General features: G+C 41.7%; 1 protein-coding gene across 3 annotated transcripts; it reads right to left on the minus strand.

Moving 5' to 3' along the window:
- Positions 1-561: 561 nt before the first annotated feature.
- On the minus strand, positions 562-25,242 carry RMND1 (required for meiotic nuclear division 1 homolog). Of its 3 annotated transcripts, none has more exons than XM_081140910.1 (12): positions 25,106-25,242; positions 20,970-21,484; positions 16,591-16,699; positions 14,621-14,696; positions 11,428-11,467; positions 10,085-10,185; positions 7,602-7,708; positions 6,656-6,720; positions 5,853-5,929; positions 4,484-4,604; positions 1,162-1,278; positions 562-790 (listed from the first exon to the last, which is right to left on the minus strand). In XM_081140910.1, the coding sequence occupies exons 2-12, from the start codon at positions 21,468-21,470 to the stop codon at positions 758-760; spliced, it is 1,347 nt and encodes a 448-aa protein (XP_080997036.1). In that variant the 5' UTR covers positions 21,471-21,484; positions 25,106-25,242; the 3' UTR covers positions 562-757. The 3 variants fall into 3 exon arrangements, with proteins under 3 accessions (XP_080997036.1, XP_080997035.1, XP_080997037.1); XM_081140909.1 differs by having other exon boundaries at positions 24,883-25,226; XM_081140911.1 differs by lacking the exon at positions 25,106-25,242 and adding an exon at positions 23,404-23,463.
- Between the last annotated feature and the right edge of the window lie 76 nt (positions 25,243-25,318).

Here is a 25,318-nt window from a genome sequence, read left to right on the forward strand (position 1 = left end):
GGCTCAGTGGTTAGAGCGCCAGCCCATGTACCAAAGGTCTCAAGTTCTATTCCCAGTCAAGGGCATGTTACCTGGGTTGCAGGTTTGATCCCCAGCCCTGGTCGGGTACATGTGGGAAGCAACCAATCAACCAATCTGTGTGTCTCACTCACATCAATGTTTCTCTCTCTGCCCCCCGATGCGCCTCTTCCTTTCCACTCTGTAAAAATCAATGGAAAAAATATCCTTGGGTGAGGATTAACCCCAAAACCCCACAAAAACTAATGAAAGGCAAAGTGCCAGTGAACATTCATTCTCAAATTATGCCATCTAAAATAGGTTTATAAAATTATATTCTATCAAATGCCTACCTTATTTTATGTATTTAACATTTCTGATTTCCTGCATAGTTTTCCTAGCCAGGACCATGATTGGGATTCCCTGGGGACAGGTTAAGAGCAGTGTCCAAAATCTAAGCCTTAGGATCTAATAAGTATCTTTGCCTAGATTTCCTAGATGCTAAGCTTATCCAAAATTCTTTAAACATTTTGCTTTCAAGTTGTCAGTGTTATCAGACCCAAACACTAGATCTTTCATAATTTTTATTCAAGCAGCAGTACATTTAGGAGCTGAAAAAGATAATTATAACAACTTATTTGATTTAAAAAAAATTAAATACCTATTAAATAAGAGACTTGCCCCAACCGTGAACATTTATTTTTGATTGTAGAACTTGAATATGTCTTGCAATCATACTTTTCCTTTGGTCATCACTTGATTAGAAAAATACTCGTCCCAGCTCAAACATTACCTTAGGGTGATAAAAAGTGAGAATTATTAATTTAATGGCAAATTATTGGTACAAACTAAAGTGACCCTTCCAAAGTTGTGGTTAATGAAGAATTCTGAAGTAAGAGTAAATATTTGTCTTTCCCATGTGGCAAGCAGCAGGTCCGAGGCACAGGTACTTACTGTGGGGCTATCCGATACAATTTTACAGTCCAAACTTTCTCTAAAGGCCGTATTTAAAAATGGAATAAACAACGCATTTACAAAATACTACCAGTCACTTGAAACTTAACCTCACTTCCAAATAGACTTAATAATTGGAACGAAGTCTGCTCTTTCTCCCTAGCATTTTCTATGTCAATTTAAAATGATTTTTGTGAAAAGGTTATTTACCTCTATGGTGATAAGGATGACAATCATCCACTCCAGGCGCAGGGCCCTCTTCTCAGTCAGGTGGTTCCGCATTAGATCTGTCAGCTCCATGCAGTGCTGAAGTTTTTCATTCATGACCTGCATTAGGAAAACAGTAAACAAAAAATAGGAACCTAGAAATAGAAAGTGTCCTGTACTTAAATTAATTAAGCAAATAAGTGGTCACATGCTTCAAAATTCTAAAGGTTTGAAATAGGCATACAGTGAAAATTCATCCTTTCAATTCTCGCTCCTCAGTCCTCTCCCCAGAGGCAATCTGCCAATGTTCCCTGTCTCATGAATCCATCTAGAGACATTTTGTTTGCACAGATTGAACTGCAAGAAGTACTTTGCATACTGAGGCTCTTATATTGGTAAGATTTTGATGGAAGATCTAAATATAAAGTTTCTGAGTCCTAGTTTTTGGTAGCAGCCCTTGGATTTTTAGCAGTTATGAAAGGCAAACTTGAAACACGATTTTTTTCAGCATGGCCTTAAGATGACAAAAACAGTGATTACCTTACCTTATACTAAAACTTCAAACACTTTCAAACTCCCCCAAACACACAACCTGCTGCGCACTTACCACTAGATGGCACTCTTAGTGTGAACTGCAGAGGTTTTGCCTGCTGATGCCCCTCAGGTTGGTTGAGGGGGTTCATAGAACACAGAATCTTTGAATTTAAGGCTTGAATGTTACCACTGGCAAGTTATACCTCCTAAATCTCTCTGCAGCTCTCTTGGAAGTTGTAAAGTCTGGAAACATTTTAAAAAATAGTTTTGATTCCCCTTGATTACTTATGGGGTGTGCTGAAGATGCAGGTTTGGTCAGTGGAAATTTGAGACAAGTTACAGATAGATGTTGGGTTTGACTGAGATGCGGTAGTGCACCAGATTCATTGTGGCTTTGCACAGAGCATTAAACAGCCTCACTAACGGGACAGGACACATGGAACCACACTGGTAGCATGTATTTGCCCGTATTTTCAGACTTTATGTCACCCTGTAGTTTCTCATATGTGTAAGTGTTCAGAACAATGTCTTTCTTTTTAATTCCTCCCTCCCTCTTCCTAGTTCTGTTGGCTGCTTGATCTTGGTTTGTAACATGCAGCTCATCCAAGCTTGCTTCTCTCCAAAATACTGACCCAACCCTCTTCCATTTTCTTTCAACTAAGGAACCTACATTTTCTTTCTCTACTTCCTCATCCAGCTTATTCCCTAACCCTTCCAAGTTGTATATTTGCCACAACTCCTCTCTTGTCTCCTAATAGTAAACCTAACAGCTTTCCTTGGTTAGATTCCAAACCTCAGTTACCTCTAGCATTTGACAACACTCTGAGACAGACGCTTCCTTTAGCTTTCCCCTCCCGTAGAGCTAAGTGCCATCTCTGACCACCATTCTCTTTCTGCCTTCCCTCCCTCATCTTACCTTGGGGCGACATTTCCCGAAGTCCTGACCCTGTCCTTGTCCTCCAGATCTTACCTACTGTGGTTTGTGTAGATGCTTCCCAAACTTGTCATTTCCATCCTACCATCACTATTTCTGTGATATATGTGTGTCAACTGTACTATTATTTAAATTCCAGAAGATTAAACTCAGAAATACTTAAAAAGGAAACTACCATTGCTATAGATGGGAAACAAGCATTCTGTGAAATAGTGCCTGTTGCCTACACAATGCTGAGCCTGACACCTGTGAAGGTGGGAGATGAGCATACGATAGAGGATCATTCGAGACCCACTGAAACCAAACTAAGTGTTTCTCCTCGACAATAGTGGTATTTGCTTTGATGTTATTTCAGGGTCTGTGTGTCACCTAAGGTAATCTATTGTACAAGTGTATATATTGCACTTTTTGGGAAAGACTGATTTAAACTACTATCTTATTTATTAAATTTTTTTCTATTTTACTGAATTTATTGGGGTGACATTGGTTAAAACTCTATTTTCTGGTAAGTCTCAAATACAAATGCCTAATCCTGACTTCTGTCTGAATTTTCAACTGCCTATAAAACATCGTTTGGGTTTCCTGCCAGCACCTCAAAATTCAGCATTTCTCAAACACTGACATCCTGCCAAATCTATCCCTCTTGGGCTCCCTATCTCAAATCAGGTCACAGTATCTTCTCAGTTACCCAGGACAGAAACCTTTAATCCCCACTCCCTACAGTTATCCTGGGCCCTAAGAGGCTCCATTCTGTCCTCTGCTTGTCATGTCTGAATACTACCTGGTATACCTTCAGGCCCCCCCCCTTTTTTTTTTGCAGTGGAATCGGCATTCTCATCCTGAACAGGCTGGATCACGTCACTCCCCTGCTCAAGTCTTTACCCCTCTACCATTGCCTTCTCCACACATAAACAATTCTGGATCACTGAGTCCAGTCACACTGGAGACGGTGGCTTGCCCTTCAGCCCTGAAGACGCAGCCTTTGTGACACCTCCAACTGCCCGCTTCTTCCCTCAGTGCTCCTACGGCACTTCCTTCTGCTCGGTCATGCTGTCTGCCCAGCACCCTTCCCTCCCGCCCCCTTCTTCCAGGGAGATCCTTTCCCTTTCCAGCCGTACCATGCTGCTGATCATGCAGCCACCCGACACACTCACTCCCCAACCCTCCCGAGGCCAGAGGGGAGACGGGGAAGGTACAGAGCCAAGCTCAGACACATGTCCCAATCCTCTGAAGCTGCCAGGCAGGGTGAAATGCCAGCTTGGATACTCCCTCTCCCCACACCCTTTTGTCCCCATCTCGTAGAGAATGCTGCTGAGGAGAGAATGCGGCCAAACTGGCACAGATGCTGAGGAGAGACAGTCCTGCTGACCTGTGTGGGCCTGTGCAATAGACATTCCCCATTCCCACACTCCAGCCCCGTTCTGTCCTGTGAGCCCGTACAACTTATCTTAAATTTAGCTCCTTACCTTCTGTCCCCACCTCTCTGCTTTGCCATCTTTCTACCCATCACCCACAGGCAAACATCAGTCATCCCTCTCCCTGGCCTTCCATGACCAAGTACTTGATTTGCTCAGAGGATTCTCTCTTAAATGCACTTCTATTCCCAGGCCCCATGAACTGTTTGAAATTTGATGAGAACATCCTTACGGGCCACTAGGCTGCCAAACCCTCTTATCTAGTGTGCAGAGCAAATACAGGATACCCTTTTACACAAAAAGTTGAAAATTATAGACTGAACAAGGGAAAAGGCAAATTTAGAGACATGAACAGAAGTCAAATATTTCTCCAAAAGCAGTTAAATATAATTTCTTAATTTTTTCACACAACATGTCCTCCATAAAAGTGCAAAATACATACCTTAACTCTACGAGTAATGCTTAGGAACTGACAAGTTTTGTCATAAAGTTGTTCTAGGTTTTCTCTGTCCCAGTAGAAATCAGGAGTGATCAGGAAGTCTGAACTCAAGTTTATACGGTGTCTTAAAAAAAGAAAAGTGGTAACTTTTTATTTTCTATCTTGAATTAAAAATCATGGTCTCTATTATATTTTTTATTTACTTGGTGCTTTATGACAATTGCTGACCTTTATAATACTTCAGAGGGACATAAAAAATTTAAAAATTTGCAACCAGGTTAATTCAGACGTTAGTATTATTTGTGAAGCAGTTTGAAAACAAAATGAGAGGGTTTTTTCCTGTTTCTAAACTTTTTTCATTAAAATTTTTTACAATATACAAAAACATTTTTTGTGTGGATAGGAATGAACGTGGCTCAAAAATAAAAAATAAAAAGATTAAAATTGACCACTCTTACTCCTATTCTTACCCCATCCTTCCCTTTCTCCTACCCCCACAGGTAACCAATGTTAGTTTCCTTGTATCCTTCCAGCATTTGTGTGCCCGTGGACACACACATAGTCTCTCTCAATTTCTATCTATGTTTAAATAAGAGGCCTAAGCTTACTTTTAAATGGAACTTAAATTGTAGAAGTAACATAAGTAGCTGTTCACATAAAACAGGAAAACCTAGAGAAGAATTCAGAAAATGGGGGTAGGGCCTCTCACCCCAACATACAACTCAGACCCTTCAGGCCCTGCCAACAGGTTGCTGTCCTTCCAGATCTTTTTCTGACGCTATCTTACAAGTGGCAGTGGTAACTTAACTGTCATTGCCTTAATTTATTTCCCTTATGCTTTCCTTTTTATGTATGCCCAAGAGAATGTGATAGAATCTACACCCAAATAAAACTAAAAGAGCTATTTCAGCCAGTACAAGATGTAAATTCTGTGATCAAAAAGCTCTGCATCATAGTTTTAAGTGGCAGCACCATGCCTCTCCTGTGGCATCTATGGCATCTCTGTCAATGAAACGTGGTACATAACTTTTCTGTAACAACTGGGTCTATTTAGCATTATGATGCAGTGATATATTTTTACTGAGAAGTCCCATTATCCAAATGCTAGAATGTACCTTCCTACCTCAAAGAACATCACCTATGCTCTCTTACATAGTTTTACTGTAGATTAACTCTGATCTTTTTTGCACATGTAGAATTTCTTAGGTCAGTCCTAATACAGCCCACTGCTTCTCATGGGTAAGAGTTCTTGCTTATAAAGAAACAGCTGCAAGTCTCATAAAGGTGCAAATGTTGGCTCTTTACTAGAGAACCACAGGACTGTCTTTATCATTAGATATACGAAATATTTTATTTACTGCGGACATTTTACCTTAGGGCAAAGAGTTCACCCATTTTCTGCATAACTTCTTCATGAGATAGTTTCACTTTCCTCCCAGCTTTTAAAGCCTATGTGGGAGGGAAAAAGAAACACACACATGTATCTGCGATAAGGAACAGGATCATAGGCAAATCCTGAAGCAGCATGATTTTAATGCAACGTAAGTGACGTCTCCCGGAGATCTGTTTCCCAGCCATGTCACTCTGATAAAATAAATACATAATCTTATTAGGTAGGAATTTTATATTCCCTTTTTCATGTCCTTTCTCACCCGGGTTTTTAGAATGTCTGTTCCTAATCTCTTATTAAAAATTCAAGGCCTCTCATCCCAAGTATAATTACATTATTCATTCACAGTAAAAACAAAATTACAGTAAACATGATTTTTAACGTACTTTCAAATTTTGATATAACTTTATATGTATTTTTCATGCCACTATTTCTCTCACATAATTTAGCAAAATGCCTTTTTTAATCAATAAATGTGGTCATAACCTCCTTCCTCAGAGAGGAAATATTTCACTTTTTTTCTTTAGTGCAGTGACATTAAAAATACTGCGCCACCTGAGGAAAGAGATTGAATTCTACGCTTGAAAAGTGAAAATAAAACAAATAGGAAGTTTCTTATCCATCATTTTATATGTATCTGAGGGTTCTTTTTTTCCCTTAAAGTACAGCTTTCCTACTGTTTATTATTTTATTGTACTCCTAAATATATGGTTATGGTGGGAAATTTGTATTTTCCCCAAGTAGAAATCAATCCTTGAAAAGCAGCATAAAATTGGTATAATTACCTCTGGAATTGACTGAATAGACTCCACGAATTTATCCAGTGATGCTTCCCAAATAGCCAGTTTCACTGGGGAAAATTTCACAGCAGATCATTTCATTAGCGTCACGTTCACGTTTATACAAAAGGCAGAGCTGCACAGTACCCTCCCCGCCACTTCAACAATACTTCAAGACACAAATGTGCAAAATTTGAAACTGAAATTTAAGAACAGTTAATTACCATAAAGGACAGCTCTAAAGTGGAAAAAGAAGAAACAAGGTAGACTTCCAAGCCCTGCTGGCAGACCAAAGCTACATTTGGTAGAATTCCTGATTTTCTAATATTGTAGCTTGGAAACCAGAGAGTCTGAGCTACATCCTGGGACAAGGGGTGGCTCCGTAGGTGGGGCGGGAACCAGCCTCCCCACATTCCCTCATTCCTGGGGTTGTGAGTACAGCTCAGAAGTCCCGGAGCCCCCGGGGTGGTATGGACGGGCCACAGTGGCAGCCTAGGGCAGACTGAGGGCAAAAAAAGTTCTTAGGGAACTTGTACAGTTTTATCAGGTGCATGGACCTTTCAGAAAAAACTCAGAGCTGCGGTGACTCCTATTTCTGTGAATAGCTAGGGTGTATTTTTCTACACAGACGCCTGTGCCAGTCACACAGGGCGGGGTTTCTCTGCCTGCATTAGAGACAACCCAGCAATATCACAGAGAGGAGAGGAAAACAAAGGTAATAATGACAATATAAAATATCCTGGGAGAGGGTAAGCTTTATCGATACACTGAATAAGGACTGAGTAGCTTCAGCACAGATGCTTATTTTATTTTTCCTCATGGGGAAAAAAAGAATGCTCAGGCTCTGCTGAGTGCTCTGTGAAAACATGCCAACATCTTTACTAAGCACTTCAACTTCCCTTGATGAGATGAAACTATGCGATCCTTTCTCTCCTAAGTAGTAGTAACTTACCTGAAAGGCAAAGAGCATTCGAGAATGCAAATTTCTCTAGAATGGCGTCATCTAAATCCAGCTCTGAATTTAACCTGATCTCCCCTCGGTGAAGTTTCGACTGCCCCCTGTGGAAAGGGAAACAAAATGTATCTTTTAAATCTGAAAAAGCACTTTTTTTTTGGAGTCCCTGAGTGTCTTTCTGGAGGTCCTTTTGGTAATTTGTATCCAAATAATTCCACTTCTTGAAATTTATCCTAAGAAAATAAAAGATGCAAAGAAAGATTTGTGTACAAAAAACTCCATGATCCAATGTTTAATTAAAAAAAATTAAAACAGAAACTAAATGTTCCATAGGAGAATGGTTCATTTATAGTATCCTTCACAACAAAAACTATAGAGCATATTCTGGAAGGATATTTAATGGAAAGGAAAATAACAATAAATTGTTAACTGAAAAAACGCTGAATATAAACGTATATATACAGTGTAATAAAATGACACTGATGTAGTGCGGGCAGCGAGGAAGATGGGAGCTGTTAAAAACTAGTGGCCCCGGCGGGTGGCTTAGCTGGTCGGAGCGCAGTCCCATCACCTAAAGGCTGTGGGTTTAATGCCGTCAGGGGTATGCACAGGAGGCAACTGACTGATGTTTCCCTCTTTCTCCCTTCTCCTCTTTTTAAAAAAGTCATTAAAAACATCCTTGGGTGGGGATTAACAACAAAACTAAGGTGAACGTAGAGAACTCTGAAAGGACCGGGGAGCTGGGCAAAGGGAGGGAACCTGGGAAACAGACATCACAGGCAAAGACAAGGACAGGGTGAATCTTCCCAGAAGATGTGAGACAAGGAGATGTGGACATGGGGTGGGCAGGTAAAACCAAGTCCCTGACTCTGGGGGCCAAGGAGTTAAGGACCTTACTTCTCGGACTGACAGGTGGTGAGTATGAGGGAGAGGTGTGCGCGTGTGTGTCTGGGTGGGTGGGGGAAAGGACCTAGTAAGAGTTTGATCTGGAGGTAGTCACGGGACTATAGCCACAAGGCCAAGTGCGTAATTAATACAACTCCAGTCCTGGCCAGTGTGGCTCAGATAGCTGGGCATCGTACCATGCACCAAAAGGCCTCAGGTTGGATTCCTAGTCAGGGCACATGCCTGGGTTGTGGGCTTCATCCCAGGTAAGGGGCGTGCGGGAGGCAGCCAACTGATGTCTCTCTCTCATCGATCTCTCTCTCTCCCCCTTTCTCTTTAAGAAAGATATTAATAAAATTCTATTAGCTCCTATTTTGTAGTGTCTCTTAGGTTTACATCTGCACTTTTCGACTGCAGCCACTATGGGCCCAGGTTCTCACTCACTGGTCAGGTGCCATTGGGCAACACACAAAGCTGGTTCACTGCAATGACAGGGTTTCTCTGGGGATTCCATGAAATGATGCATGAAAAGCCCTTAGCACAGTGTGCCTGGCACAGGGCGAGTAGTCAATCTTTACTGGCTATCACTACCAATCTTACCCCATCCAGTCTTTCTAAGGCTAGTGTCTCCTCCCAATTTGCCTAAAGCTCTGCTTTCATCACTTCCTTTCTTAATATGAAGACTTTTCCCCCGTTCCACCAGCCAAGTAACTCCATGAGGAAAGACCTTTCGGCCTGGTTCCTACTGCCTTCTCTCTCTGCCCTAACACCTCCCTTCATTATCTCCCCCTTGCAGAGCCGGGGGTCAGCGAGCATGCTGCCCACCCATACATCTCACCTGGGAATAGTATGTCAGGACCCCATTCCTACAAATGGTCTTCTTAGATCACCCCCTCATTACATTTTCTGTTACACCAAAAAAACATCAACAGGAAAGAATGGACTGACTTAGGAGAAACGACTGGAGTAATGTGAGGGGTTCATGCTGATGAAGGCACACTGTTTTACAGGTTGAGGCTGCTTAGGAAATGTACCACTTGGGGGTTATACTATCTGCTTGTTTTAATTTATGGATAGCCTGAGAAGGTAAAAAAGTAATGTGTACCCACTAATGTCATAGAGGGGTGGGAAAAAGTAGGTTTGCAGTTGTGAGTATGCAAAACAGAATTTATTCTTGTATTATTATTTATTAATTATTGTATTATCTTCTATATGAACAACTATAAACCTACTGTTGCCCCCCACCCTGTATTTTTAAGCTTTGTATTTGTACCAATAGCTTTTAGTCTCCAGCCCTGGCTGGTTTGGCTCGTGGTTAGGCCCAGGGTTCGATTCTGGCCAAGGGCATGTACCTCGGTTGCAGGCTCGATCCCCAGCCCTAGTCAGAGCGTGTGCGGGAAGCAGCCAATCGATGTGTCTCTCTCACATCGATTTCTCTCCCCGCCCCCACTCTCTCTGAAAAGCAATGAAAAAAATATCCTCAGGTGAGGATTAAAAAAAAAATTAGTCTCCAAATTCATAAATCGCTATCTCCTCTACTACCTTTACCGCGTCATTCCAGCTGCTCCTTCTGTAAACCTGAGAGAAGGGCTTACTCTGTTTTTATGTAGTTCAGCTCCTCGTTTTCCCAGTGCACCAGTGCGATTTCATAGGGCTGAATTTCGTGTTTTTCCAGAACCTGCATCACATGCTTCATCTGGAAGAAAAGGAACAGTAACCTGAAATATGGGACGTGTGTTACAGTAATGCTGATAACATTTCATTACAGTGGATACCATTTCTTCTGTTGCTCAGTTTTTAAGGAAAAGCAAATTCATTGTGATAGTAAACTTGTAAGGAAGCTATACTCATTTGTCTTTATATTTGAAAACACAAATGAGCATAAAGAAGAAAATAAAAATTAACATTATCTTAAACCCACACAAAATGACAAGTAAAATTATGGCTTGTAATCTTTAAATTTTAAAAATGTGTAAGTAACATACTTTTAAAAATTTAAGCAACACAAAGGTGCAGAGAGTGGCTCTCTCTGCTCTCCTAAACTCCTAATCCTTCCACTTTTTTCTGGTGTGTACAAACGTACATTTACTTTTGTGATCCCATTTCCTGTAAAAAGCAATGTGCGTGCATGTGCGTGCGTTTGCTCTTAGTAAAACTAGGACTGCGTGAGGTATACTTTTCTAACCAGCTCTGCTATTATATTGGTTATATTTTGTAACCTGCTTTTTTAATTTAACTGTGTTGTATATACATTCTTTACCATTTCCTAGGAATATTTTTCCACATGATTTTTAAGAGCTGTAGTATATTCTACATTAACTACAGTAGTTCAATTCGTTGAGTTCATAATATTTAACGAACTTCCAGCTATTATGCATTCTGGTTATTTCTCACTTTGCTACTGTAAACAATGCATTGATGAACCTTTCTATACATCACCCATCATGCATAACTGCAACTATTTCCTTTGGGTAACTTTCTAGATGTAAAATCACTGAGTTAAGTATAAAGCTTTGATGTGTATTATCAAACTGTGTCTAGAAAGGTTGCATTAAACAAATCCTGAAAGGGATACTGAAGAAATTATTTCCTGTGAGTGATAAAGTTCTAAAAATAAGACTCAGAGCAGCCAGCTTCCCGTGAACTGCATGTATGTTACTCATTTTATAGATTATCATGTACAGAGTATACTTCCTTCTGTCTGCAATGTACCTAGGATTGTTCTGATTCTCCAAAAATCAGAGAATGGAAAATGTAGGAAATTTATAACATATTTTGGAAGATGAAACTGCTAGGGTAAATATCACATAATGCAGAGCAAATAAATTGTGAATTATCTGTTAATTTATCTTCCAGTCCCTCAGACTGTTGAGTGCTAATTAACAATTTAGTCTCAGAAAACTATATTTTTATACTTTTACATTTTACTTATACTCACAGTTTTATCGTTTACATTCCAGAACACAGCAGCTCCTTCCCTGATTTAAAAGAATAAAAGAATTAACTGAGTTAAAGGTAGAACACATTCTTCAGGGCCACACATAAAGCCATGCTTAGGGAACTTCAGGAATGTACCCAGAATGCAATTTTAAAATATGTGATTTATTGCTGACTTGACATTATGGTTCCTAGATGGATCTGCCAAAACAAGAGCTACTCTTTGAACTCTTGATAAAACCCAACCTCTCAAAAATTCATATTTTTCTCATGGTCTGCGTTATTATTATAATACTATATAATCTGATGTATCTAGATTGTTTCATACCTACTTCATTAAAAAAAAAATGTTTTTATTGATTTCAGAGAGAGGAAGGGAGAGGGAGAGAGACAGAAACATCAATGATGAGAGTCACTGATCGGCTGCCTCCTGCAGGCCCCCCACCAGGGATCGAGCCCACAACCCGGGCATGTGCCCTGATGGGGAACTGAGCCATGACCTCCTGGCTCATAGGTCAATGCTCAACCGCTGAGCCACGTGGTTGGGCCTGCTTCAATTCTGATGTACAAAAATCAGAATAAGGACATTTTTTTTTTTTAATCCTTACCCGAGGATATTTTTCTCCATTGCTTTTCAGAGAGAGTGGAAGGGAGGGAGGGAGAGAGAGAGAGACACATCGATTGGTTGCCTCCTGCACCAGTCCAGACTGGGGCCGGAGATCAAGCCTGCAACTGAGGTGCGTGCCCTTGGCCAGAATCGAACCCGGGCCTCTTCAGTACAAGGGCTGACATTCTAACCACTGAGCCAAACCGGCGAGGGCAGAGTAAGGACATTTTTGAGACTCGTCTTAGCTCTCCTACAGATTCTGCTATTGTGAAAGAGTAAAGAGCTATGCTTTTAATAGTTGTGGACTAAAGAGAGTGAGATAAGTTAAAGCCTCAGGGGCACAGGCACCTGTAGAGTAAGGCCACCCATCCTCACAGTGCTTATGGCAGAACTATGAGGAAGCAGCAGGGGGCCCTCTGAACCCAGTTCTGGCTTTGATAGAATTTAAGGCCCAAATGCTATAAACCAACTTGTTTTGATTTCTGAAGTTTGACATGTTGAGCTGCTTAGTAAATAAAAAGGGGAGTTATGGCTCTGGGCATAGCCCTGGGGGAAGGAACAGTGGAAATGAAAGGAAGGTAAAAATATGCTGGCCCCACATCAGTCTTCAGACTTCTTAAGCAATGCACTCAGTACACGTCTGGGTCTGTGCCTAGCATCTTGGCTACAAAGGTAAGGACAGTCTAGCTTCTATCCCCAGAAACTCCCAACCTGGGAAAGACCTAGACCACCAATTACAAGGGTGTGATCAGTGCTCTAAGAGGAGTACGCAGCATATATCCGGACGTGCACGGGAGGGACACAGCTCCCAGAGGATCGGCAGACCAGCCGGAGGAGAGGGCGAGAGGCAACAGCAGAGGGCACTCGTGGGCTCGGGGACGGTGGGAGGGACAGGCAATGCCTCAGAACAAACAGCTACTAGTTTGCATGGCTGTGGTGTGGGCAAGTAGTGGGCAATCAGGGCAGAGGCAGGGAGGAGCCAACCCCTCAAGGAACTTGGTGCTTTGATAAGGAGTTTGGTCAAATTCCATAGAACTCTAAGCAGGAGAGTGCAGTGATCAGAACGACCTACTGAAAAATTATCCTGCCTGTAACAGACAGACTGGAGGTGGGGTGAGAAGATAGGCAGAAAGGTAGTAAGCTGCTGCAATAGGTCAGCACATAGTCTCAGGATATGGATTTGAGAGGCATTTAAAGCCACAGCCAGAGGATTAACTCAGAGAACCACTGCTAGGCAGACGGGAGACTGCACACTCTCCGTCTGGAGCTGGGCCAAGCATCACAGAGCTCAGAAGCCACGTGTGACTACTGAGCGCTTGAAATACGCCTGGTCCAAATTGAGAGCTGCTATAATATTAAACACACACCAGGTGTCAAAGACTCGGTATGAAAAGAATGTAAAATTTTACACACCTGGAACTAATACAAAATAATATTGAATGTAAACTGTAATTGAAAAAAAAAAAAATTAAAATGATCCTGCTGTATTCTTATGGGGAAAAAAAATCAATATAAAATTTCATTAATTAATGACTGATTACATGTTGAAATGATAATATTTTAGATATGCTGCATTAAATACGCTATTTAATTTCAGGCATTATATATTATTAGTGTTATTCAAAACTAAGTTAATTTTTTAACTTTAAAAAGCGTGGCTATTAGAGAACATATCACTACAGATGAGGCTTGCATTTGTGGCTTGCATTGTATTTCTAATGGATGGCACTGATGAGAGGACCTCAGAATTCAAATTCCTCACCTGAGGCAAGGGGACGCTATTCTACGTGGACTAAATGTTGAACTCTTGATGATCTCCAAAGTGACCTCAAAAGGAAGGTGAGTCACCAAGAGGAGCAATGAGAGGGCTTCCAGTCACCATCAACTACAAGGATGGAGGCCACAAAGACTTGACCACAGTTTGGGTTCTTACGATGCTCCATGTTTCTGCTCCGCCACATAACAGTCCCAATTGTGAGTAATTCACTTAACCCCTCTGAGCCCCATTTCCTCAGCTGCAAATGGAAATAACAGACCTTTCTGAAGTATTGTGAAGACAATATGAGATTACTCTAGGTGGCTTCTATGATCATTACCCTTCCGCTCAGCCACTTGGGAGTATGACATAAAACCTTTAAATAAAGGAGTAAGTATGGATGAGTCACGGTTGCAGTCAGTCTCCAGACAGGTCAAGTGGGTTCAAACATCAGCCAAAGAGCTCCAGAGGGAGGAGAAGGGAAGGGAAGAAACGACAGCAGGGAGGCAGCCTGAGCCTGACAGGGAAGGGCCCTGAGGTGCCTGGGAAATAGGATGCTTCACCTGCACTCAGTGAACGCAAATCCAGGCTCATAAACAGAGATGGACCAGGAGAAGGCTATTTACTGGTTTTAAAAATTATTTTACAAGAGGATTTACCAGAAGATTCCTAAAACTGACAAACCCTCCTAGATATACTAAGAATCAAAGGATAAATTTAATCACAAATTTTGAGCACATTTCCTGTTGAGAGAGGAGCACACCTCCATCTTTAGAGACCACATTACCTGCCACGCGTCCATTTCCCAGTGGGGTTTCTTTCTTGTCTTACCTGAAGAAAAATATTGTTCCAGGATCTCCTTCTTTTGCAGAATTTTCCACACCCATCACCAAAATATTTGCTGCATCTGTGATTTAAAATAAATGACTGAAAAGCTATGTCGTGAGGTGACACAAGGTTTAAGAGGCACCTATAAACTTTCAATCAAGAACTTAGGATCATTTCTTCATAAACCATTAAACACCCTATTACACATCTTTCTACTAAGGTTTATGAACATGGAAAAGGCCATACAAAATTACTTTCACAAAACATTCAACAGCCTGTGAAACTATTATTAGTGCTATTTAAAACTACTCATTCATATCCATTTTAACTCAGTCATCACTAGTCCAGTTAATAATTATTAAAGCCTTAGTTTCAATACAACTAAGGCTCAAGAAGTAAACTTCATTCTATAAAATTAATTTAAAATAAAATGTGAAGAACCATTAATATATTCTCATCCTTTAAGTACCATTTTATTTATAATTTTACATATTACTAATGTAATCCTCAAACTACTAATCTTGCTGAATTTTAAATGATGTATAAATTGTGGGTAATAGAAAATATACAGAAACAAAACTGACCATTTTAAAGTTAATTATGAGAATGACCACCGTAGTCATCTATAATACTTAAATATTTTAAGCTTCTAAATACTATTGAATAGATGTTAATGTGCAAGTACTCATCAATAAGAAGCTATTATAAGTCTATATTCTATAATATAAGTTGTAAATAACATATCAAATAATACATATACTAATATTAATATGTAAAAAGTTATCTATAATTTCTTAACCTAAAATTAGGATCCTCAGAGTTTCAGAATTCCTGGTAGAGGCTGGGGGGAGGGGGATTCAGATAGAAACCAAATCCTAAACCACCTTTTTTAGGTGAACTCTAACTTCCCTAAGTCCTACAGAGGGCAGAGTTCACCTGTGTAGTTAAGAGGAGCATAAGTAGAAATGGAAGACTGGGCAGCAAGAATGGTCCAAGAAGCCCCCAGGAGGGCAGTGCCCAGGCCACCCTGCCTGACTGCCAGGGGCGATCTTCTGTCTTAGGGGTCCCGGACGTAGCTCTGTTTTTCTAAGTCAATTACGTCTGTTTTCGCCATAAAATAGAATAGTCTGTTCAGAGCATCAAGGCTGAGAAAGCATAATGACATTTTCACTATTTCTTACGGGGTCAATGACTTAAGAATTTTCTCAGTAGCAGGGGGTTTTCAACCTACTATTTTTGCTTCTTTGAGGTAAATTCATGAATTTCCATCAGTGTTCCAAGTAACTTAGTTTTTTAAAAATGTCTTTATTGATTTCAGAGAGAGGAAGGGAAGGAGATAGAAACATCAATGATGACAGTCATTGATCAGCTGCCTCCCGCATGCTCTCAACTGGGGATCGAGCCCAAAACCTGGGAATCAAACAGTGATCTCCTGGATCCTAGGTCAATGCTCAACCGCTGAGCCACACCAGCCAGGCCAAGTTACTTATTTTTTCATATAAAGCATGCTATTTTCTCAAGAATCCTTCCTGATAGTATTCAAATATCCTCAGTTAAGTTTATTTTAATATTGTGTTCTTCTAACTCATTTTCTTAATTTTAAAGTATTGGATTATACTGGTAAATTTTTCTTGAAAGGCTCTCCCCAACATTTCTATCAACTTCCTGGCTCTTCAGTAATACTAAATGTTTTAATGCGACAGCAATGAACTGCCATGGCCTTTACCATCCCAAGTACTAGTGCTGCTATACAGCTTAATAGATACTGATCTTACTCTTAGAACTAAGTTCTCTGTAAGACATTTCAAATTTCTTATCTTTGTATGTCATTTGTATGAAGAGGTTCAACACCTTTTATGATGCAATCCTTTAAAGAGAAAATGAAAGTTAAGCACGTGCATATTTAAGACAGTATCATAGGAAAATTATTTTCTAATGCATTTTAACATACTTGGCCCCAGGTTGAGATGTACCTCTAGGCAAGCTTGTTACTTCAACATATCCATGAGAGGTCAGATCTTGAGAGAGACTGCCCAGGTGATATTCATCTGCAGTTGCAAACGCCGTGCAGTGCATCAGGTCCTGTTTCATTGAGATTGGCATGACATGGGTCACCAGGAGGCTAAAGTGTCTGCAATATAGGGCCCCATTTTGCAAAGCTAGCGTTTATTCCCCAAACATCTCAAAGGCTCATATAAGGGGTACATTAAAGAGGAGGAAGCAGCATCAGAGAGGCAGCCTGCAGCTGAAGGTATGGGAGCTTGAGCCGAGAGGCAGAATGGGCATCCTGGGAGGGAAGCCCCTCCCCAGCTGGGAGTGTTTCAAGAACAGACTGAAAAACCGAAAAGCGGTATCTATACTCATAAGCAAAATGATTTAATTCAATTAAAAAAGTTAAAAGCGCTGCAAAGCTGAAGCTGCAGTTGAACGTGAAGATGGATGGATGGAGTCCCCTCCATTTTCAGGCAAGCTGATTCCCATGGTCACATATGAAGGTAGGAAAATAAACATAGGGATCCGCACAGCCCAAATACAGTTACTAGGGTACAGGAATCAGTTATGTGCTTAAGTTAGAACTGCTAGTATTATCTGTTCTTAAGGCTGCATGGAGTCAGAGAGCTGCCAGGGTATGAGATTAATCTGGCTGACAGAAAGGAGTCCTGTTAAGAGGCGTCAGCTCAGGTAAGGAAGGCCATGGTATGCAGGCCCTACCCCTGAAGACTGGACACGCTTAGTGAAGCTGGCTAAGCAAAACCACACTCCATCAGACTGGATGTCAGAGTGACTTCTGTGACTGCCAAAGCTGACACGCTTAGTTTGGGCTGAGGTGGGAAAAGCAGGAGACACAAGAGAAGGCAGGAGATAAGAAGGTCTAGAGCTAGTTCAGTGGAGGGTCTTTCCATAACTACCGGAAACGGCAGGGCTCGGCTGTCTCTAAAACAGAATTGTCAACTTGCTGCCCAGAGAACTACCCAACTTAAGAGGGGACTCACATAGTGCTTTGAAGATTTGAATTAACTATCAATGATAAATTACGACTTCACATAGAATCCAGATTTCCACCATCTTTTGATCAAGTGGAAGATCTGGCAACAATCAACTAGGGTTGGGGAGGGGGCCGGGTTCTCCAGCCCACACAGTTTCTCCCACTCCCTGCTGTCTCAGGCCTGCTTCACTGCCGTTTGTTACTGACCAGGCCCATCTGTGCTGAAAATTTTTACTCTTCTGCACTCTCAAAAATGAGACAAGGCAAAGCATTTAATCACCATTTCCATGAGAAAATGTATTCTGAGCTCCAAATAGTCAGAGTATAAATAAATTTTAAAACACAATCTGTTTTTCACTTGGCCATTCCACGGATCTTCTTTGCAGATTTTCTGAGGATTATCACATCTCCTTTTCTCACTGTGTCCTATTTAGTTTGGCTCAGAGTCCTAGATAATGTCACATGGTATACAGGCTTGCCACACTACTTTCTGTACCCTCCTCAAACTTGGATCTGAATGTCTGTTTAAGTAATGGCTTCTTCTACTAATAAATGATTCATAAAGGTTTTAAATTTGACTTGGTAGACATATCTTTTTATGGTTTTATTTCCTTTGCTTTTACATTTCTTTTTTTTTTTTTAAGTATGTTTTCTTGGGTTGATTTCAGAGAGAGGAAGGGAGAGGGAGAGAGAGATAGAAACATCAATGATGAGAGAGTCATTGATCAGCTGCCTCCTGCAAGCCATCCACTGGGGAAAGAGCCCGCAACCCGGGCATGTGCCCTGAAGGGGAATCGAACCCCGATCTCCTGGATCCCCTAGGTCAACTGCTTAGCCACTCCCAGTCGGGCTGCTTTTACATTTCATGACTGTATTTAAATCCATTTGGTAAAAGGAAAAGGAGCGACAGAGGATCCTGTTTTTGCATTTTCCCCTACTAATTAAAGGTGTTATTATGTGAGAAACTTTCATTTTCATACGTCTTTTCCTTAAATTTTATAATGAATCATTTATTAAGCATTTTATACATACACACACACACAGCACAAATTTCAGGTTTTAAAATGGGGTCAACAATTTGTTCTTAAATAAATGTGCCAAACCAACCAAAAATAGTTCTTGGATTTAAGACGTAAATTTAGGCCTTTCTATATTAAAATGTTAAAAAAACACAACTAAACGTCAAGAAAACCACAGTGCTTTCAGTTATGGTTTTTTTTCCTGGCCACAGAAAACATGTTCCAGCAGATGGGGCTAGAAATCTATACATGATTCTTGTTTCAGAGCATCACATCTCTGATGGGACACTTTTCTCAAAAAAGAAAGTTTATTTTTCTCACATTTTATTACCAATGAACATTAGTGCATTTCAGCAAAGCCACTTCTCTATCACTGAGGGAGAAATGCATGTTTTTCCTATTAGGTACAGATTGTAGGTGGAATGCTATTAAACACAGAAGCATTTTATGTTACTGGTATAAAGCTTTAGCTTTTAAGCTTTCTGACAGCAACCCATGGTGAGAAGTCCTTTTACATCCACAGCACATATATGCACATATATACACACCAGTAACTGACACAAAACTTCCTCAAACAGTATTTTTCAGCTTTACCACTTGTAATGCATTGTGATATTTTCTATATTCTATTTCATTAAAAAATATTAACAACCCACCCTGCCCGGTGTGGCTCAGTTGGTTGGAGCACCATCCCATATACCTGGATTGCAGGTTCGAACCCTGGTCAGGGCACATACGGGAGGCAACTGATGAATGTTTCTCTCTCACATGGATGTTTCTCTCTCCCCATTCCTCTCTCTAAAAAAAGAAAAAAAGTGGTTTCACTGCTCATTTGTTCTATACAAAAATTAACAACCCACTAGTTAAGTTTACAACGCACTGTGGTGTTGGGCTGGAAACCACCCCTGGGAATTTCCCCAGTCCCTGCTTACGCAGGCTCCATGCAGCTCTGAGCCTTGGTCCTCATGCTCTGTTAGGGTTAGGGCTAGGGTTTCGGGTTCTACTCCTGAAAGACAGGACATGCCAAGCAGCACTGTTGTTGCCATGATAAACTCTGAGCCAGTAAGGTGGAGGTTGAACATCTCAGTAGGGCGCGATCTCTGTCAGTGAGACCAGGTAGAGCTGATTCCGATAGAGAGGGCGATGAACCTCATTCCATAAATTCTGAGTGTATGCTGTGTGGCAGAGAAAGTGGGTGAGCTCAGGACAAATAACGCCTGCTTTCTGGTACAAAGGAGTGTCCCTCCGTCTCAGAAAGAAAGGGAAACATCGACCAGTTGCCTCCCATACAAGCCTCGACCCAGGATGGAACATACAACCTAGGCATGTGCCTGACCAGAAATCGAACCCACCGTCTTTAGGTGTACCCGAAGACTCTCCAACCAACTCAGCCACCCAGCCTGGGCTACGTTCCCTTCACCTCTTTCTCACCCTCCAACTTAATGAACGTTTATTAAGTATATGGCACAGTTCTAGGTAGTTTGTGAGATGGAAAGGGTAACAAAGGGCTTGACCTGACCCTATTTATCATTTTGAGGGAAATGTGATTATAGCTGAGAAATTACCATATACTTTATAACACTAAATAAAAATACCCTTTCAACCTTCAAAGAATAAAGCAGCACAGACCTTCCCACTGCCACGTGATTCGACCTTGCCATGCCATCTCACCACCCATCCCATGCAGGTGCCATGGACCAAGAAACGCTTACCTGTCTGCATAGTTACTAAAAAAATTATTTTTAACTTAATAAAGAATTTTATAGTTTGATTTTTTTTAAATGGGTGTGTTTTTTCTTTTACAGGACCATTACTAGACTGGATTAAACACTAGTCTTCTTTCTCAAAGTTTCCTTTTAGGCCAATAACTAACCCTTTTGTAAACTATATGTTTACATTTAGTTGCCTATTATTTTTTCTTTATATATATTACTAATTCTTTTTATTTTTTTAAATCAATTTTTTTAGAGAGAGGGAGGAAGGGGGATAGAGAGAGAGAAACAACATCGATCAGCTACCTTCCACACACCCCCACTGGGAACCGAGCCCACAACCTAGGCATGTGCCCTGATGGGGAATTGAACCAGTGACCTCTTGGTTCCTGGGTCGATGCTCAACCACTTAGTCACACTGGCCAGGCAGTATTTATCACTAATTCTTAAAATTAAGATTTTGATTCCCTTTGAATAGAGCAAGTGTTACTATTTGGCTTCAAAGATCTTGATGAAAAAATTGCTGAGCTAGTTGCTAATTCTCTCACGCTCACAGTAAGGCTGTGTGTGATCTAGACTAGTTCAGAGAATGAGCGACAATTACGAAGCAGAAGCGCCCCACCACACGTTTTTACCTCGTTCACGGACAGAACTGGGAGGTTGGTTCTGGACGGCTGCCTGGTCCTCGATGCTTTTAGTGGTCTCTTGATTTGTGGGAAGTCTTGTTTAGGAACAACCGTTTCTGTTGATGTAGATGAGTAATGCCTCTCGATTATTTTCATAAACCACTTAGGACCAAATCGATTTGGTTTGTGAGTCACCCAGTGATTACTAGAAGACTTGATGGTTGGGAGATGCGCCTGTTCATCTTGGCAACGTGCAGTTCTGAATGCAGAGAACAGGCTTGCATTTGCTATGTTCTGGTTCATTTCCAGAGTCTGGGGCTTATTCAAACTGACGGCTGCTGTATCAGGAAAGAACAAATCCAAGGTTTGACTTCTTGCCAGGGTACCGCGTGTTGTACTCTTAAATTCCTTAAGTGGTTTTCCTGTCCGATGAACAAGTCTTTGGCACTGACATGCTTTTGATAGAACACAGTGAGATCCGGCCAGGGCGCTGAGAAGTCTGGCTGACATGACCACATCCCAAGCTAGAAGAAAAAGAATTCAAAGCTCAAGTTTTTGAAAAAATGTTTCAAAAAATATTTATTTTCCTAGGTAAGGCATATTTCTGTAAAAATACTTGCAAAACATCCTTTTTTTGTTTTTTTTAAAATCCTCACCCGAGGATATTTTTTCTGTTGCTTTTCAGAGAGTGGAAAGGAGAGAGAAACAATGATTGGTTGCCTCCTGCACAAGCCCGACTGGGGCTGGAGCCTGCAATTGAGGTACATGCCCTTGTCCGGAATCGAACCCGGAACCCTTCAGTCCTTGGGCTGATGCTCTAACCACTGAGCCAAACCAGCTAGGGCAAAACAAACACATCTTAACCTAAGTCTAGCACAGAAAACAAACAAACAAAAACAGTTAAAAAATAGATACAAGTATTTCTGCTACTTTTCTTTTAGTCAAAGTTTGGCCTTTTTTCTGAAAGATTACAAGATTATAAAGCTATTGACATGACAAGGACCTTAAAAAAGAAACACAGATCAATGAGAATTCTTCATTTACTTCATTAGCATATCTATTTTTAAAAAATCTGTACTTATAAATTCCTTTATTCAAAATGTGTTCAGTCTTTGACAATTAGATAACAATGAGCTAGGGGCAGGTATGCTTCCAGGAAAGGACAGGATCCCTGCTATTGAGGTGCCAATGGTCTCCTGAGGGGGACAGGAATTTTCAACTGCTCATTGTAACTCAGTGGAAAAGGCCCTAGGCCCTATCAAAGACCTATGTACAATGCACTGAGAAACACACAAGGAGCTTGCCCAATTCTACAAGACAAGTCAGGAAAGGCTCCCAGGGAGACTTAAGCTGCTACGTCAAGGGGACAGTGCTTTTCAGGTTGGGGTTGCATATGGCGCTGGGGGTACAGGACATCACACAGACAGAGAGACACAGACAGATATACACACACACACACTCCAGACAAAGGAAACACACTGTATATGTAATTTCCCCCCTTATTTATAGTATAAAATATTTGTTCTTTAAAATTAAGCCTGTAGTAGGCAGTTAATAATTCTTTAAAAAAAATAACATGTTAGGTGCTGGGGATATAGGTATGAATCAATGATCTCAGAATTCACAGTATAGCAGGGTAAACAGATTAGTGTGATAAGCACTAAAAGAGAGGTATGTACAAATTGCTGTTGGGCCTGGGAAGGGAGCATCTGGGGTAAGGGGTGAGCAGGACAAATTTAGAGGTGACATTTGAACTGGGTCTCAAAAGGGCAGAGGGATCAGCAAATCAAACACCCCAGGCACACAGTTTTGTTTACCTGACAAGTGCAACTTCAGGGGAGGTGGGAATACATTGCCTAAGAGATCAGGATTGAAAAGGAGCCAGTAGCCAGATCATAAGTGATCTCTAGAGCTTTCAAATGTGAGACTCACAGGGTCAAAGGTATGTTTAAGAAACATATCTTTGGTAACAACATAGGAAAGGAATGGAGAGAGACTAAGACATCACTCACTGAGAAATTTCTACCCACCAAGTGCTGATTCACCTCACTATAATCCTAGAAGGCATTTTACAGGAAACTGAGGCTTAGAGAGGCTAACTGGTCACAGCTAGCAAGTTGCAGAGATGTAATTAAAAGCTAGGCTTTTCCAGTTCCAAAAACAACACTAGTAGCCACAGCACTGTACCACCTTCCTTTAGAAAGAAGGGGACATAGATGAATCACAGTGATATTTGGGGGGGTAGAACCTGCTGCTTTAAAAATATCTTGAAAAGCTGGAATTCTTTTAGTTCTAGTCCAATGAGCTATTATAGTTCACCTTTACTTAGTACTATTCCCCACCAGCTGAAAACAGTGGATTTTGAAGTACATACTTATAAAACATTTCAGAAATGTGTGTACACAGACCTGGATTCTTCCATTCTCTTCTAGGAAATCCTTACCTCCAAACTCTAAAGACTGGCTTCCTACGGAGGCTACGTGAAGGACCAGGACAAAGAAGGTAAAAGCTACAGGATGAACAGGAAGTATGTTTTCTCTCTGCTGAGAAAGACAGAGGTGTGGCACCTAAGGTGTCCAACACACAAAAACACTCAGGTTCTGTTAAAAACTGGAGCACGACTCAGGCTCACATGCTCTGAGCTGTACAGTAGCCAATGGGCACAGGTGGCTACTGAGCACTTGAAATGTGGGTCAGTAAAATAAGAAAAACATGCTCTTGTACGTTATTTTATACAGGGTGGGGCAAAAGTCGGTTTACAGTTGTAAGCAAAACAGAGTTTATTCACATAAAAAAAAAAGTAACATGCTCAAAACTTAGCTTCTGAAATCTTCCTACAAATCCCATTCTTCCCGCGGTTTCCCCCTTTCATGAAACAGCAATCACGTCCCTATCTTTGCTAAAGCCACCAACCTGGTTCATTCTCCAGACCCAATCAGTCAGCAAAACCCACTAGCTTTATTCTGACTAGTTCTTACCACCCTGGTCCGAGCTCTATCTTTACCAAAGATTATTGTGATAGCCCCCTATCTTGCCCTCCCTGCTTCGGTTCTTGGACTCCTACAGATTCTTCTCAACACAGCCACCGGTGAGGCCTTTGCAGAAAATTTGACAATGGCCTCATACTTCACTTGAAATAAAAGCCAAAGACCTTGAAATAGCTGGTGTGGCTCTGCATTTTCTGGCTCTTTATCACTCTAACATCTAGAGCTCTTTCCCTTCCTCATTTTGCTCCAGTCACTCTGGCCTCCAGATCTTTGCACTTGCTGTTCCTTATGCTCTCCTCCTAGGTATCCCTCAGCCTCATTCCCTCACTTCCTGACCTTGGCTCATCCACCTCCTACCGGGTGGTCTTCCCCAACCACTTCATTTGAAAGGCACAATCAGCACCCACTCTCTGCCTCCCTCCTTTTTATATTTCTCCATTGCATTTAACATCACTTGCACACTTTGCATTTTTACTTTATTAATTCATACAACAAATGTGAACTGAGTTCCTATCATGTGGTAGGCACTGTCCGACTTGCTGAAAATACAGGAAAACAGACAAAAATCCCCATCTTTGACCCTTACATCACACTGGGGTGACAGACAATAAACATGGTAAATCAACAAAATATATATTAAATAGTGCCAATGCGAGAAGGAAAAACAGAAGGGGAAGGGATCTGTCTCTCTCCCCTTTAAGCTTCTGAGGACTGAGATTTGTTTTTGGTTTATACTGTGTCTCCTGTGGCCACAGTGCCCAGCGCATATTAGGTATTCAACTCCTATTTTTTTTGGTACGAAATACAGAGCATCTACTCAGTTCCTGGGCGCATTTGCTACCAAGAAAACGGTCTCCGCCGGGCCACGATGCAATGGCTCGGCGGCGCGAGTCTTGGGAACGTATCTTCCAATCCCTTAGGCTCAGCTACTTTACCTCTGCAGCTCCGCCACGCACTGGCTCGCACAAGCTTTCCCTAAGTGTTTGTGGACTGAGTGCTTTTTACTCCCAGCGAAGCCGACCACAGATCGCTGTCCTGGGCCGGGGACCACGGCGGCACCGGTGGGACCTGCGACGCGGGAGGTCCGGGGCGGGCGGGAGCAAAGGCGGGGACCGCTGCGCAGGGCCAGGTAAACTGCGGGCAACGCAGCGCACTAACCTCTCGGCTGGAAGAGAAGAGGGCCGCGCGCGAGGCGCCGGCTGCCCCGCCAGCCGCGGACGCGGCAGCTCCGCCGTCCCGAGGCCACCCCACGCCTGCACCCGGCCTCCCCGGCGGCCGCACTGCGCAGGCGCACAGCACCCGGCCCCGCGGAGCTCCAGGCGCCCGCCCACGTGACTGCCGGACCACGTGACCCCGCCCCCTTTTCGGCTC

This window comes from Miniopterus schreibersii, assembly GCF_964146895.1.
Source record: "Miniopterus schreibersii genome assembly, chromosome: 6".
NCBI classification, from domain to species: Eukaryota; Metazoa; Chordata; class Mammalia; order Chiroptera; family Miniopteridae; genus Miniopterus; species Miniopterus schreibersii.

What these genes read in the sequence shown, in the direction of transcription:
- RMND1 (XM_081140910.1), bottom strand. Translation starts at nt 21,470, where the DNA reads ATGTCAGCCAGACTTCTCAGCGCCCTGGCCGGATCTCACTGTGTTCTA. An exon ending in GCATTACTCGTAGAGTTAAG is followed by an intron (nt 1,279 to 4,483) that starts GTATGTATTTTG and finishes TTCCTAATGCAG; the next exon opens with GTCATGAATGAAAAACTTCA. An exon ending in TCATCCTTATCACCATAGAG is followed by an intron (nt 791 to 1,161) that starts GTAAATAACCTT and finishes TATCACCCTAAG; the next exon opens with GTAATGTTTGAGCTGGGACG.